Source organism: Platalea leucorodia, assembly GCF_965183815.1.
Source record: "Platalea leucorodia genome assembly, chromosome: 15".
Taxonomy (NCBI): domain Eukaryota; kingdom Metazoa; phylum Chordata; class Aves; order Pelecaniformes; family Threskiornithidae; genus Platalea; species Platalea leucorodia.
In genome coordinates, this window is record NC_138837.1 from 4,021,267 (window position 1) to 4,037,403 (window position 16,137).

General features: G+C 48.0%; 1 protein-coding gene across 1 annotated transcript in view; it reads right to left on the bottom strand.

The window, feature by feature from the left end:
• COL5A1 (collagen type V alpha 1 chain) overlaps positions 1-16,137 on the bottom strand; it is a gene marked incomplete at its 5' end in the record, with an annotated part of 122,786 nt that overhangs the window by 17,441 nt on the left and 89,208 nt on the right. Inside the window, 20 exons of the mRNA XM_082327859.1 lie at positions 302-355; positions 792-845; positions 1,302-1,355; positions 1,746-1,799; positions 2,888-2,995; positions 3,384-3,437; positions 3,574-3,681; positions 3,768-3,821; positions 3,911-4,018; positions 4,217-4,270; positions 4,876-4,929; positions 5,541-5,648; positions 7,382-7,489; positions 8,118-8,171; positions 8,264-8,353; positions 8,546-8,653; positions 10,155-10,208; positions 13,727-13,780; positions 14,373-14,426; positions 15,504-15,548. Of these exons, the coding sequence (XP_082183985.1) occupies positions 302-355; positions 792-845; positions 1,302-1,355; positions 1,746-1,799; positions 2,888-2,995; positions 3,384-3,437; positions 3,574-3,681; positions 3,768-3,821; positions 3,911-4,018; positions 4,217-4,270; positions 4,876-4,929; positions 5,541-5,648; positions 7,382-7,489; positions 8,118-8,171; positions 8,264-8,353; positions 8,546-8,653; positions 10,155-10,208; positions 13,727-13,780; positions 14,373-14,426; positions 15,504-15,548 (1,431 nt within the window). The remainder of the gene's footprint in view (positions 1-301; positions 356-791; positions 846-1,301; positions 1,356-1,745; positions 1,800-2,887; positions 2,996-3,383; positions 3,438-3,573; positions 3,682-3,767; positions 3,822-3,910; positions 4,019-4,216; positions 4,271-4,875; positions 4,930-5,540; positions 5,649-7,381; positions 7,490-8,117; positions 8,172-8,263; positions 8,354-8,545; positions 8,654-10,154; positions 10,209-13,726; positions 13,781-14,372; positions 14,427-15,503; positions 15,549-16,137) is intronic.

A 16,137-nucleotide genomic window follows, 5' to 3' on the forward strand; every position in this document is an offset into this window, starting at 1 on the left:
ACAAGACGTAGGGCTGTGCATGCTGTATTATTTACAACATATTAAATTGCCAAATATGGCACTTTGTCATTTCAAAACAAGGAAAACATTCCCATGACCTTACCAAGCTCTAATTATCTCCATGGAGTTTGTTAAAAGATGAAACATAAGCTTAGATTTGAGGCCAATGGCCCCAAATTCAGGCTAATTTGTTTTAACACACAGCAAAATCAAATTGCTGTCTTTCAAACAATGTTGTCAGAGGGTGATCCTTTTGACATACAAAGGACATGGTAGAAGTGAATCCTCCTTCAGCTCTTACCTTGGCTCCTTTCTCTCCTTGCCTTCCTTCGGGACCGGCTGGACCAGGAGGGCCCTAGAGAAAGCACAAAATAGATGCAAAACACAATTAGATCGCACTGATCTGAAATGGTCTATTGGAATTAGCAAAATGATGCTACAGCCCCAGGGAAGATGACAAAATGGAGACAAATATCTCTGAAAAGCTTTTTAAATTAGCTTCCTGCTAAATGAATCCCCAGGCTCTGCCAGCGAGGCAGGAAGAGCAGGAGCACCTCATACTTGTATTTTCTTTTGGGTGTTAAAATCTCAAAAAAAATCCATGGGATTTGGTTGACAACTTCCCATCAATTTCTAATGGCTGTGGATGGCGCATCAATTTTTTTAAGAAAAAAATATTTATTTATTTTACACCTGCTGCCTTGCATTTACTCTAGACCTACTAATAATATCAGCTTCAAAAAATCAATACAAATACATTTGGAAAAATACTTTTAAACAATCAAGCTTACCCTTTTCCCTGGGGGTCCGGAGGGGCCTGGCTCTCCCGTGGGACCAGGGGAACCCTAGATGGAAAGGGGAGGAGAACAAGCCATAACTGCACCACAAGACGCGGGAGGGAGGAGCAAACATGTAAAACTCGAGTCAAGATCTAAAGGTTGTGCTAAGCCGAGGTGTGGGCGGCCAGTACAACTCCCGACACCTCCTCGGGGGTGCAGGTGGTATCCTGTTTTATCCCTTCCCACCATGAAATGCCATAAGGCATGGCAAAATTAAAATGAAAGACTAGATTTTGTTTTTCCATGAGTTAATTTTTGCTTTCAGGATGTATTTCTGGGCAGCCTGGATGGATAGCAGCAGCCAGGCTGACACAGACAGGAGGGACAGGCATCAGGGGACCAGAGCAGCACAAGCTGGTGGGAATTAGGTGCTGTATGTCCTTCTGTGTTAAAAGTCCTCGAACCTGCACACAGAAACCGTGGGGGCTGATGGGGACAGAGCTCATCTATCCAGTTACTCACAGTCTGTCCAGGTTCGCCATCATCACCTTTGTCACCAGGGGGACCATCTTGACCCTAAAAAGGAAAAAAAGAAAGAAGCAGGCGTATTTAGGGTATGAATAGAGTTGGGCAGAATGTTAGCAGCAGCAGGTGCAGTTCAGCTGGTCTTCATGTCACCGGGCACCATCCCTTCCCATCTCCCGTTGAGAACACTGGCAGCAGCAAACGTCCTGTGCCAAATACTGTGGATAGCAGCATTCGTATAGCTGCTGCCCCAAAGGTACGACCTTTGGGTAAGGTAAGACCATGGTCAGACAAACAGTCTTGTGGTAGGACTTCCTACTCTTTCCCAAGTAAAGGAAGAGTAAATGCCAAAGGAGCTGCTGGTGAATGAACAGCACACAGTCGCATTTCACTAAACCAAGAGGAGGAACTTAATTACCCTTCTGTGAGACAAACACTTACAGCTGGACCAGGTTCTCCAGGAGGACCAGGGTCACCAGGGAAACCAACTGGACCCTGTAAAGAGAGAAGGAGGATATCCCCGAGTCAAAGATACTGCATCTAGAGAATTGCAGAGCACTAGGACCTGTAACCCCTGCAACAACATCAGGAATTACCCCACGGAGCAAAACCCCAATTCCCTACCCTCAAACACAATCCCAGATCACATCCCATCTTTGCATCTTTATAATTCCGTCCTGTCACAGCCACCAGTTCAGCTCTGCATCCAGACTACACAAAGCTCCAGTGTCAACGCTGGGACTTTCATCTAGTTTTTCATAAATATATTGGACAAGTGACAGCAAAATCCTCACAGCTTTGGGGCACGTGCAGATTAGATGATTTTGCTTTTGCTTACTACATGATGTGTAACATTCTTCACATGAAGATCCTCTCAAAGCATTTAATGACTAAAAAACTTCACCATTCTTCTCCGTACAATGTCTGTTGTGCACTTCAAATGATTCCGAGACCAGTGTTCAGACAATAGCCTTCAACCAATAATGCGATATCCCAAAAACCCATCTGTTAAGAGAGATGACTAACTCCCCTGCCTCCTCTGCTGTTTCATGCCATCTTTGCTTATCGCATAATAAATTTCTTCAGCCAGCAAGCATCAAAGAAGCCGGCAAGATAAATACTGTACCATTGTCATCTGGTATAAATCAGCATAGCACTACTGGCTTCGATAGAGCTACAGCAATTAGCATCAGCAGGGATCTGACCCTAGAGGTACAACTCCCAAATTCACATAAATCTCCTCTGCGCTATTTTGGAAGCCTCACTCTGGTGCAGAGGACCTTGGCAACACATAAGCTCAAGTGCAAAGTAAACCTACTGCAGGCCCTCTCCATAGGCGTGAGTTTTCTGATAGCCTGCAAAAAGAACTAATAATTCAAGCATTGCTGGAGGATATGGTACAGCTGGGTCTTTTCCTCATTAGCACCCTGAAGAAGGAGACTAATATCACATATCATTAGAGGAGCAATTCTCTGGCTAGTAAACTATTTCAGATTTCCACAAAAATCTCTAGAAAACATATTTTCATGCAGAAATCTCTGCTGGGCAAGACAAGGAAGGCTTGGACAGAAGGGGGTACTTACAGGGCTGCCTTTGGGACCGTCATCGCCTGGTGGACCTTTGGGGCCAGGTGGACCAGCAGCACCAGAGGGACCTGCTTCACCCTTTTCACCTCTTTCACCTTTAGGACCCTGTAAAGGAAAAAGGGTGTTCCTGCTATCCAGGAAAACAACTTCCCGATCTCTAGTTATCGTTTAATCAATTCTGAGAAAGAAGCTCTGTTTGTATCTCCAAAACATGAGGACATGATTTAGCAGTCCCTTCCCACAAAGATTAAATGGTGTTCGTGTTGTTCCGTCGTGGGTAGCCCATATTCGGTGACTAAATGTTGTACTATAAATACCCAGTAACATGGCGATGTGCCACCCGATACCCAAACCAAGGACATGGCTGGTTCAGTCCCGGCAGCCCCATCCACATCCATGCCTCTCTGACACCCCTTCAACCAGCTCCTCAGGGGCCACCACTGAAGAAAAGCTCTTCTCCATCAGAGCAAGAGCCACCCCGTAGCCTACTTACCGGGAGGCCAACCTCGCCAGGAAGACCAGGCTCACCAGATTCACCAGGTTCACCCTGCAGAGGGGAAGAGAGGGTGATCACAATTATATTTCTGCAGGGTGTTGAGTTTTCTGCTGACATAGCAAAGCCCCTGCATAAGTGTCATAGCAAACTCCTATGGGCTTCAGTCAGGTTTGCCTGGATGCTTTACCTTCTCTCCCACGGCACCAGGATTTCCTATTCCCCCAGGAGGACCCTGTGGACCATCTGCTCCTGGCGGTCCAGATGGACCTCTGGGTCCAGGTGGGCCTGGCGGGCCCTGAGAGAAAGGGGAGACAAATTTGAGACATGTTTCTTGGAGCAATGTCTGTCAGCAATAAAAAAAGAAGTATGAAAGCATCTTACCATTTGCCCAACGTCACCTGTTTCTCCCTTCTCACCGGGCGGTCCAGGCAAGCCCTGTGGAGGGGATGAGTTATAGCTGTCAACATCCCAGGTGGAACCCCAGCTCTCACTACCTTAAGCCCTCCCTGGATGCTACAAATTACCTGCAAGCCCACTGGGCCGGGGGGACCAGGGAAACCTCGGGGTCCTTCATCACCTTTCTGACCAAAGAGGCCTTGCTGTCCCCTGGGACCTGGCTCTCCATCAGCACCCTACAAGGAAAGAGTCTAACACAGCTTGGCAAAGACACAAGGCAGATGCAAAGCTCCATCCCCACCACCTCCTGCTGCAGCCAGCAGCAATGTGTTGGGCATCAGCAGTGCCAGGCAGAAACTACCAGTCTTTGCAGTGCATTCCAGGAGATTTTATGGCAAGAAAAGGGATTTCTGCCAACAGGGGACAATACTCACAGCTGGGCCAGGCTGACCGATTGGACCCTGTGGGCCGGTAGGACCTGGTGGACCCTGTCACGAAACAGAAGCTCAGTGTCAGCATTAAGAGCACAGAGTAAAAAAAACTCACCTGGAAAAGGTGATGCCCTACAACACAGCCTCCATTAAACACGCATTAATTCCCAAAACAGAGAGGGAGGACAGGGTCAAGTCTCCCCAGACACACCAGCATTCCTCAGCCCTGGTGCCAATGGCACAGCAGACATGTCTAAATGTATTTTTGCTCCAGCAAAGCAGTATCACACTACTCAGTTCTCTCTACCTACTTGTGTGTAATTTGTCTTCCTCAGGCTCTGAGAAGGACATAAAGGGTGCTTCAGCATGCTTACAAGCAACTAGAAGAGGAACTACAGCCGAACACCCAACTTTAACGGCAAGGGCTGCTAATGTTTCACAGATATTTACACAGTACATGGGTGACATGGAAACATCTCAGCTTGTTCCTGGGAGCTGGAGGCTCACATTTCAGGCACTCACTCTTTTTTACATCACGTGGGTATTTGATGAAGCAAAGGAGAAGATGAAGCAATGACAGAAAGACATTAAAATGATACTGCTTTCTGTTTCCAGCACATCACACAACATAACCACGCTCCGATGACGTCCACCCCACTCACCTGCTCCCCTTTGTCGCCCTTGCTGCCCTTCTGGCCAGGCTCCCCGATCTCACCCTGCCAGGTACAAAGGGGCACAGTTAGTTCACTGGGTGACCACCTCCACATCTCAACATTCAAGCAATATCTCTCTGTGTCCACATCCTCATCCCAAAGATGCCAATTCCCACAGAAACACCCCAGAATGTTCTGAAAAAGGCCAGAGATTTGGCCACTCCAGGTGTAACCAAACCCTTTTACATCCTAAAACTTTCCTTAGCTGCCATGTGATGCAAGAAGCATCATTTTGCAGACCTTGTTAGCAGCAATGAGTGATTCGTCCCAGCTAACATTTTCTAAGAATCCTCTGGTCCAGAGGGGCTTAATAAGAGAGCGGGGAAGGTAGTTAATGTGGAAAGGCCAGGCACCCGTGGGCAGGCCACCTGCTACAGAGGCTTCGGGGGAGTCTAACTGGATTTCAGCAAGCCGTTTGGCTGGCAGGGCGCACACAGCACAGTCTGCCTGCTGCTGATCTCGCGGGATTGCCAGCACCATAAAATATCCTTGTGTTATGACCGGCAGCGCATCCAACCCGACGCGGTGGAAGCAGCGGGTCAGCGTGGTGGCAACGGGGCACATTACCCGGTTCCTTCCCAGAGTGACCCTACGCAGCATGGAGCTGCTCCCACCTTGTCTCCATCCTCTCCGGGGGGGCCGACAGGACCTGCTGGACCTGGGAGTCCCACTGGGCCCTGGATGCCATCCCGACCAGCCGGTCCTTGAGGACCCTTCTCGCCCTGGAAGCAGAAGTAGCAGGCAGGTCATACAGAGCTCTCCCTCCACCCTCCAACCAACCCATTACATCCCATTAGTGTTTTATTCAGCTGCTAATGACCCCTAACTATATGGGCATGGATAGCAAAACTGGTTTCCAGCTGATATTTCATCAGGCTCTCTGTGCTCGCTGTCTGAAACAAGACAAAATTTCTATCTCGAGAGATAAAGAAAGAACAAAGAAATCTACACTGAATACCCAAATCACAGCTGCAATTTCACTGCTATAGCAATATAATCAGATTTAATCCGAACTCTGCCGTCTCTCTCTGGATGACAAACAAGACCCCAACTAATTTTATTCCCACAAGCCAGTTTTTACTGATTCTGGTCCTGGCTGTCCCAGCACTCGGGGCCTGCTCCCTCCCTGGCTGATCCCCAACTAATGGGGGTTTCTCAGGAGGCCCCGAGATCCCTCCTGAGCTTCTGGACAAAGGAAAACACCTGAAATGAATAAAGCAATCTCTGCTGGCCTCCTGCTTAAACATCTACTCATATTCCTCAGACCTGGAGCCTTCAGTTGAATTTGTTTGTTTATGGGAACTGAACAGTGGATATTTTTCAGTTTTCTCGTACATAATTTAATTGCGTCTGAATCCTGGGTGCTCTCTTCTGAATAATTAGATGCCACATAAATTGCCTATTCATCTATCCACTGATACATCATATAGGTACTTGGCAGGACAGATGTTCATAAAGCTGAATCACCAGGAAATTCTTGCCTCTGGACTAGCTGCTGGAATTTCTAATAAGCCAGCAAATGTGGAACACAGCGGCTGATAAACACTTTTGATAACAACAATCAATCACCGTAAGTGCCCTCATCTAGTCTGAAATCACAGAGACCAGCATTTGCTCATTTTGCTGGGTCTGAAGCTGAGCTTAAGTTTGAGGCAGGCAACCTAAAAGTCCCTGCAAAACCATTGGGGAGTGAATTAGAGGCACAGCCTTCCTCCTCGGGACTGTCACGGTACCGTGCTCTTCAGAAATAGTCATCCCAGCCCACTCCCTCCTGCCCGCACGTGACATTTCACACGTGTGCCTGGGGAGCGAAAGACGTGAGAGTTTGCGCGGGCTGGCTGGCGAGCGCTCGGGAGAGGGACCATATGGCAGGACTCAGCCGCGCTCTGCTCGGGCTCCTGCCGAGAGCAGATCTTTCCACGGGCGCCAGCGGGATGCCTGGGAATACTGATGCTGCGGCAGCACGCAGCGCCCCGGGAAGCAGAGCCGACACCTCCGCGGCACCTTCTCGTGCCGCCCTTGGCCAAGGCAGGGTGAGGGCAAGGATTTATTTAGGCTCAGTGGAAATTGATGTTGCATCCTTGTAAGCAGTGATGGGGTTGGCTCATTTCTCTGCCCAGAGGCCTGTCCTTTGGCTGTCTGTCACTAGGAGGTCACACAGGCTGTCAATTTTACCTGTTCATCATCCCTCATCCCTTCTTGTTGCCTGAAGACATTTCAGTCCCTGGGATCACATCCATTTTTGATAGCATTGGTGTCCCAAACAGGGCAGTTGAGCAGCTAATGTTCAGTGAGATGCACACAAGATGAGAAAATTCCTTCCTAATTGAATTCCTCCTTTTTTTTTTTTTTTAATCTTTTATACACCTACCCCAGGGAATGTCTCCATGCTCAGCTTCCTACTACATACATTTCTATTTGACCCACAGCTGTTAATCTTTATACTGGTACTTACTGGAGCTCCCTTTTCACCTGCAGGTCCCGGAGGTCCCTGGGGGCCAGGTCGCCCTGGCAAGCCTATCGGGCCGGCTGATCCCGCGGGACCGCGCTCGCCAGGAGAGCCCTGTTTGGAGAAGAAGGAAGCGTTAACTGGAGTATCAAGCTTTATCTATATATAAACAGAAAGAAACCCAGCAGTAGGATGCTGCAAACGCATCGCAAGTGAGCACATTTGATGGGGTGACTGCCACGTGATAACTTGGTACCATCAGCCCAAGGGGTCCTGCAGATCTTTTTTTAATTAAAATCCCTGGAAGGGCTGGGTTCTCCTCTGGACAGTGCAGGGAGCTCAGCTCCTGAGGGCACATTATCAGCTTGGAACAAGAACATGAGCCACTTCATGGCCAATACAGCCAGGAGGGCTGGATGATGAATATTTTCTTCCAGGAGGGCTGCACTGAGCAGAAATCTCAAGCAGAGACAACTTTCAGAGAGAAAGCAGGTGACTTAGAAGCAAAATTCTCAATGTCCTGAATCATTCCAGTTCCCTCAGCTTGTCACGTATGTTCACAGCTGACACCACAGAATGACTGAGCTATTACATGCGTGTCTTGTAAAATAAAGCAATATCCAGCAAGTCGTTAGTGCAAAGGAAATAACGGATAAAGCACCGAGCTGTGACTAACCCTCCGTTTCGGCTTGCCAAGCTCGTAAATGCATTAGGTGGTGCCTGTAAGGGCAAGGATACTCACTGCTGGACCTGGGGGGCCTGGGGGACCTTCGTTGCCTTTCAACCCTGGAGCACCCTGGAGGGAGGAAAACAAAGTCATTTTGGGAGGTGGGTGCTGCATCACCTGGGCATCCTTCCCGCTGGAAGGACCGCACAGCTTCTACTCACAATGGGGCCAGGGAGTCCTCTCTCTCCGGGGAAGCCTCGCAAGCCCGGGGGTCCGTCCTTCCCTGGGAGGCCAGCGGGACCAGGGTCCCCCTGCAACGACAGCGATAAATAGCTGAGGATCTGCAGACTCCATAGAGACCCTGCTCCTCCTTCTGGGCTCCAGTCGTGACGAGACACTGTCAAGCATCATGTCTTTTCTGAATCACCCCTCTCCGTTTCTGGGAGAGAGGCAGGCATCCAGGCTTGCAAGGCGGGTGAATTCAGTAGGCTGCTGGTCCCTACCTTGGTCCCTTCTTTTCCAGTGAGGCCAGGAAGACCTTGTTCACCTGGGGGACCTGGAGGGCCTGGATGTCCCCGCTCACCCATTGGCCCAGTCTCACCAGTCGGACCCTGAGGAAACAGAGATCGGGAGAAGGTGCTGGGTATCGGCAGATATGAAGGAAGAGGTGCAGGCTATCAGTTTATTCCTTTAGGTTGCAATGGGATAGAAGATGCTCCCTTCCCTTAGCTGTCCCCTGCGGTGCCACCAGGGATCCCTGGAGAGTTGCCTCCTTTGGCATCTAAAGGGACCTGGCTTTAGAAGTGGGCAACATTGCACGCGACAGACTAGAGGCATTGGGAACCTCTGGATGAAAGCATTCACATAAGTGAGATATTACTACTACAATTATTATGCTTCGTGTTTTTTTTTTTTAATTGAAAACTTCCTAAGTACTCTAAAATCACGCTGATTCTTCCTTATATGGGGCATAAATAATGGATAAGACTTGTACTACATGGCAATTACTGACTGCCTCTGTGCTGTACGTGGGCACTAATGCTGATGAGTGTAACGTAAGGCCCAGCACAGAAGGTTCCCAAGTGGCCCATTTTGGAGGAGGACAAAAGCCATATAAGCAATACTGTAATGTCCCTGCACGCTGGTGTCCGCTGGGACGGTGGTTGTAATTCACGTCACGCTGCAGGGTGCCACTTAGCGTAAGCAGAACGATAACATTGCGATCGCCCAGCAACCACGCTAACTACGCACAGCAGAGCCAAATAAAATTGCCATAGAACCCAATTTGCACTTGAGAAGACAGACACAGTCAGGGAATTGCCCCTAATCAGGGACTTTACAAATCAGGGACTTTACACTATCATTAAAGAGGACAAATAAATTACTTTGCAATTAAAGAGCATCCTCCCCAGCAGTTCAGGAAAGACGACTCAACCCAAAGCCAGTCCCACTCGGTCTAGGACTCTGCCTACAAAACTGATGCACGAACCTTGCACGCCTATGCTTAAGGGGAACAAGTTCTGGTTGTGCAGTTACTGTTTCCAGATTGCACAGTTTGTTGTGACTAAAACAAAGCCAGCCCAACTCTGATAGAATCGAGCCGCGCTTTATATTACAGAGGGATGCATTTCTTCACAGCGACACGTAAGAGCACTCTTGGGTCACGCATACGCTGCCCTGCACACCCCAGCAGCTGTACAGCCCTTTGAGACCTCCTTTAACTCTCTGGCTGCTTGAGGTCTTTTAGTCAGGTCGTGTGTAGCTGGTCGGTCTCTCATCCTACACCAATTTTACACCAAGGTAGTTCTGTTAAGGTCACAGGAGCCACCTTATTTACAGCAGCCTTCAGCCATGTTGTCTAAATACCATCCTAACGCCTCGACAGGGTGAGCTGGGATCCACGGGCGTATTGCACACCCTGGCCAGGAATTTCAAAGCCTTCAAGCTTGCTTCGACATGACTTTGCCTCCCCTGGAAGAGGAGCCTGTGTGCTGTATAACCTGCAGTCCCAGCAGCTCCAGCTAAACCATCAGAGCTGCGAGAGCCCGCTGCGCTGAACCGGTGAAGATGCGCTGCAGAGGGCTGGTCCAAGCACGAGCGGTCGTTTCTTACCTGAGGGCCTACAACACCAGGGGGTCCTGGAGGGCCGGTCTTGCCTTGGAAACCCTGTTGGAGAAAGGGAAAAGAGAAAGAGATGACACTTCTGCCAAGGAGTACTCCAACGAGGATCCCAGACTGCCACCCGACTGCTCCTCCTCTGGTGAAACTACTGACCAGGAACGGGTGGACACCCAAAGAGAAAAGAAACAAGAAATCAAAACAGAAGGTGAAAAATGTGTATTTGTACATTTATACAGGGATGAAACAGAGGAAGAAAAAGGGATTCTCAAAGCTCAGCTCTGCTGTTTTGATGGAGCTCCTGTGGTTCAGCTGAAGGACTAGCCACATACGTATAAAAAAATTTGCCATGCTCATAAAACCTATAGAAGAAATGGCTATTAAAAAGTCAGAACATGCGAGTTTCTTCATGCTGACTAATACTTAATAACCATTTCCCTTCTCCTGCTCCCCCATTCTGGTAGTGGCTCAGGCTTAGCTCTGATTTAGGCTAAGCTCCCCGGAGCTCAGTGGCTGCGTAACCATCTTCCACTTCCGCACCGGCAGCACCAACCTCCAGCCCCGCTGCAGCCCCCAGCCCACCAGCCTTGGGGGCTGAGCAAAGCTTTTTTTCCCTTCATCAACATCTGTTGAAAGAAATCACAAATGTGTTTCTCTCCAAATGCTGATGAGTAGCAAAGTCTCCATGACAGCTAATTATAATGACATTTGAAGAGTGACAATAACGAACTATCACCACTGCAATTGTTTAGCTCTCCTAAGCCACTCTTTAAAAAGCACATTAATTATCATTCTTACTATAGCATGCTGACAAGCTTGAGAAATGTCATTTAGGGTACACGGGCTATTTTCTCACGGCCACAAAAGATGATCAGATAAATCCCAAGCCAACAGTAATGTGTCATGCTAAAAAAACTACTCAATGCTATTCTATAGCTATCTGCGGATCACAGACAATATCCTGCCATTGATGGAGAAATGACAAAACATCTTTGTGAAATGAATGTAAAAACTTGAAACTCTTATTGCAGAAAAATATTTCAGCCAGTTCCATGCAGGACGTTTCACATTAATCTGAAGAAAGGGGTTTCCTTTTATCCTGCCTGAGCCTTGGGCATAGAGCTTTTAGAATTTTTCTTGGTTTTTTTAGATCCAATCTTTGTAAATCTAACATGGCCAAGTATTTCAGCATCCTTCAGCGTGCCTATTTGCTACGAAACAAAAAGTAAAATAAAGGGAACTATTTGACACTCAGATTTCAAGCCTAGGTTTTCTTGCATGAAGGTACAGAGCGCACTGACCAGGCTACTGATGTGGAAATAATATTTAATTCATTTTTACGTTTCTCTCCTCACTTTTTGGCACTGTGTAAGGAAAGGGGGACAAAAAAGGGACTTCTGCTGCCTGGTTCTGCACATATCTGCCTGTACCCCAAGAGGATGCAAGGGGAAGTGATCTTTGCAAGCTTGTTGATGGCACAGATTTAGAGATTTTTGGTTTTCTGGAAGCATTTCCCTGTGATAAGCAAGCTACTGCTGCAATGAGTGAAGTAAGCTATCAGGGAATACTTTCAGACCCCAAATATTTGAAAGCCCATTCTTCATTCACACTCATGCAGACTTGGAGTTTGATGCTTTATTCCAAGTTGATAACAGCAGATGCAAGTAAAGTTTTTACTGCTTCTTCTAATTTGAATGTAGGTGTCCTGGATATTATAGATAGCTCAATGAAGGAAGACTAAATGTCACAGTCAGGTTCTGGCATGATGAAAACTCTTCTCTTCACCTTTAAGTTAATCCTGACCTGAGGATTGTGCGTTCAAAAATACCACAACCATTGCCTTAAAGTGCATAACACTTATGGAGTGTAAATAAATATCTGGTGTTGTGCTGAGCAGTATTTGCATTGCCTTGCTTAGCAAATACCAGGCAAGTTAATTAAATTGTTGTGTGATAAGTTGAGGGGAAAAATGCATAATGTGCAAAGCCTTTTTAATGCTCATTTACTAGGAAAGGCAGTGGAGAAAAATGCAAAGCTGAGTAGAGGAATTTTTTTTTTTTTCCTGTAAAATAAACACAGGACAAAGAGTCTATCTGCTAACATGCAGCATGCAGTGTTGGGGAGAGAGACAAACCAAAAACAGCAAATGAGGGAACAGCCAAGGAAAAAGAATAAACATCCCCAAAAATGCCAAACAGAAGAATACTAATTACTGCATGCAAAGGAATACATGGCAGAAGAGTCATTTTTGTTTAGGGTATCCTTCAAGCAAAAAAGGTGCAGAAAATAGACCACCGGAGACGCACGACAGCCAGGGTATCATACCTTCCACATGCCTCATCGTTCTCCTTTGGTGAAAAACAATGATTACATCTGTGCAACAAAACCTTTTAAAATGGACAAAGCAGTATGCGTACGATACAGTGAGGTACCTAAACAGCCAGGAGCCGCTCCCTGGGTTGCAGCAAGGGATTATTGCTGGAGGGGGCTTAAGCAAAACTTCACGAGGACCTTGTGCGTAGCTTTGGCTAAAAGGCAGCATCAGCAGAAATGCTCTTCTCACTCGGGTGCTAAGGCAAGTGGCTGATACACAAGCGTGCTGCAGTAACCGGTGCGGACAGAAAAACTAGAGCAAAACCATTACACCACTCATCTTGGCCAGGAATTGCCTTCCTCTCAAAACAGGCACTGCCAAAATTGGGCTGTAACTCTTACTCTCTCTGTAACTCTATGCAACAGTTCTTGGCACTGGCCACACAGTGCATCAAGAAGTGAAAATCATTTCTTTCTCCCCATTGCAGGTTCCAGAGAAAATAAAACTGCCCCTGACCTAATGCAGTTGGGTGCAGAAAGCTGAGCTCGCAAAGGATGGAGCCCGTCTTCCATGAAAATTCTCTGCTATCACAGCCCTAGAGTTATGTCTCGAACAGAGATATGTAAAACCTGCACATCTCAAAGGATAGAGTGGGAAAGAAAGCACAGACTTTACCCGTAACACTCCAGAGAGCAAGGGCACAGCCTTCCCCCTTGGGAGGGCAAAGGGACGAGCGCTTCGGCGAGTCCTTGGGGTACAGAGGCAGGGGCTGCTTGGAAACCACCCCCCAGCTTCTCCTCCACCTCGTGAAAGCAAGAGTCACACCAAGTGCTGGCTTGTGCTGGTGCTGACCCAGACTCAACCCCAGCCAACATCCTCCCACCTCGCGAGGAGCTGCCTCTTGCAGCACCCGTCACAGCAGAAACCCAACTGCCTCTGATGCTGGTCACCAGCATCGCTACATCTCTGCTCACATTTTCTCCACACGTGATGCACATGACCTCCACAATCTACTAAAGGGACATAGAGAGAGGAGTTGGTGCACAGCCTTCACAGAAATCATTAGACCGACCTGTCCTGCTCAGAAGAGGGTTGCTTCCCGTAGACCATCCCATGCAGCTGGAGAGACACAGACCTCGGGGAAAACAAATGTGTGGCCACATCTCCCCAGCTGCACAGAAGGGTTTAGAAAAACCAACCAGCAAGACAAGACTCAGGACTAATGATCTGCCCAAGACTTTTGGCTACTTACGGTTTCTCCTCTCTGTCCGGGGTGACCAGGCAATCCATCCTTCCCAGGAGGACCCTACGGCAGAAAACCAGAGTGAGAAGAAACAAGACCAAGTGCTCAGTAGTAAAACAGCGATAAGGGCTGAATCAACCCTGCTTGCCTCCTTGCATTAGTTCCCATCCATTTTACAGTGAAATGGGGGTGCTCAGAACCCTAGATGATATGGCCCTTTCCCATGCATCTCCCAAAGGAAAGATTTATCTTACAGGTCCAGAGCAGGAGCGAGCTGTTCACCACAGGGAAGGAAATCACTCCAAAAAGCTTTCTGAGGTCCCCACCAGTGTAAAATAATTGCAGAGACAGAAGTGTTACTCTGTTGTGCTGTCCTCCCAGTATACAGAGGGAAAATAAAGAACAGAGCAACCACGAAAGATCCTAGCGATATTGAGTCATTAGGAAATGAACATTTATAATCAGCTGCAATTTACTTGGCTATTTAAAATCTTAAACCGTCGGGTTATTATCATGATTTCTCAGAAATGCCTTTTATTGGGTACGTCTCCGCTTGTCAGAGAAGCGGCTAAGACTGAGCTGGCACAGGCAATCACAGCTGGATGGGAAAGACTTTCTGTATTTCTTTGCAAGTTCTAGAATGAGCGTTACTTACAGGGGGGCCTTTTGGTCCAGGAAATCCAGTCGGTCCTTGAGGCCCTGGTGGTCCCTGGGATGCAAAGCAAGCCAGAAAACATGGTTAAGGAACCTATAATGCTTTATTGTGAAATACTAGCTCTGTGTGAACAGCAGATGAGCACAAAGATACGGAAAGCCAGTTATTTCTACCCTAAAGAAATGCCCCAAAGCACGAGATGCAGCTGCACGGGGCCATCCCTTGAAAAAAACGCATGGAGAGATAAGACCCACTAGGCATGTCTAACCAAGTGGCCTGTCTAGCTGCAAAAAGCACGGCAAACATGAAGAGGGCTATCAACCTCTTTGTGTCTTTCCCTCCAAGTGCTACAAAAAATAGGTCTTTTCCCATCCCAGCTCAACTGAAAGCACGTGGGAGCTACCACCTCATGTGGGAATGAAAAAAGAAGAGAGCTGGTGGCCTTGGGACCGCTGCCGCCGGCAGCTGATGCTCTTCAGAGCGCTGCTTCCCTGGAGCGGCCGCAGCAGCAGCTCCCCCCTTGCCCCTGCGGTCACAAGCAGCAGATGCAAAGCAAGGACCAATTTCATATATTTCCTCCCTGGGCAGTTCTGTAGAAAATTTACAAACAAAACAAAACCCAGGAAAAAAAAGCAGAAATTGAGACTAAAATCATGGAAGTCCCATTGTTTCAGTATTTTCCACCTAGCGTGCTATAATCTGGAGAAAGCAGCATGAGGTCCTAGAGGACCACCTCCTCCAGAAAACCAGGGCTCTAGTTCTCTGCACAAAACCCATGGGCGACTTTTCCCTTTTCCCACGGAGCGATGCTTACACAGGACACCCAAGGTCCCATTTGAGCCTTCCTTGGGGAGCTCGGAAAGGACCTATGGGCTGTAGCTGACTTGCGAGACCTCTCTCCACACAAGCACGTTTCACCTTGGATTTCTTAACAGATTTTTGCTGCCCCAGGTATGCCAAGCTGCATCCCGCCTCCAGCGAGCTGCCCACCCCTCTCTGCTTAACACGGTACTCGGTAGGACACTTGCTGCAAAAAATCCTCAGCACCATCACAGCCCTACAAACCCGCCTCATCTGCCGTGTTAAACTAACACAAATGAGTCCTGCTTTAGCCCCACCGGCTCGCCTTACCCTTTCGCCAGGAGGACCAGGGGGGCCATCACCACCAGAGTTGCCCTTTTACAAATAAACAAAACAACACACCATTAAAAATACATATATCACTATTGCAGCTGCTGTGCACAAATAGCACCAAATGACTTCAAATAGCACCAAGCCCGTGGTGACACCACACCCCACCGGCTTCCCCCAGCCCCCCTCTATTAATAATTCTGTATCAGGAGCAGCATCCAGTGACAAACGAGCAGCTGCTCGTTCCCCCCACATTGCTTAATAAAAATACAGGAAAGATAACATCAGTGAGCTCAGGATATTTCCACCAGATAACGGCCTCCCTCTGAGAGATAAATGCCGCCACAAAGACGAGGTATTTATCAAAAATTCATGCCAACACAAATCCGAGACATTTATTTTTAAAGCCGGCAGTGCAGCAGTGACAACGTCTCACTACAAAAGCTTTGCTTCCATCATGCTTGGCAATTGATGGTCCCTGAATTGGTCTCTGCAGCAGGTTCTGGAGCTGAGCGTGCCTCCAGATTGGCTGGCAGAAAAATACTTATTTTGCCCAGTGACCAATCGCAGGCGCACGGTGTGCATGCTAAGTGGCTCGGCAAGGTGTGAGGTTCTGGAGCCCAGAAGCAACACG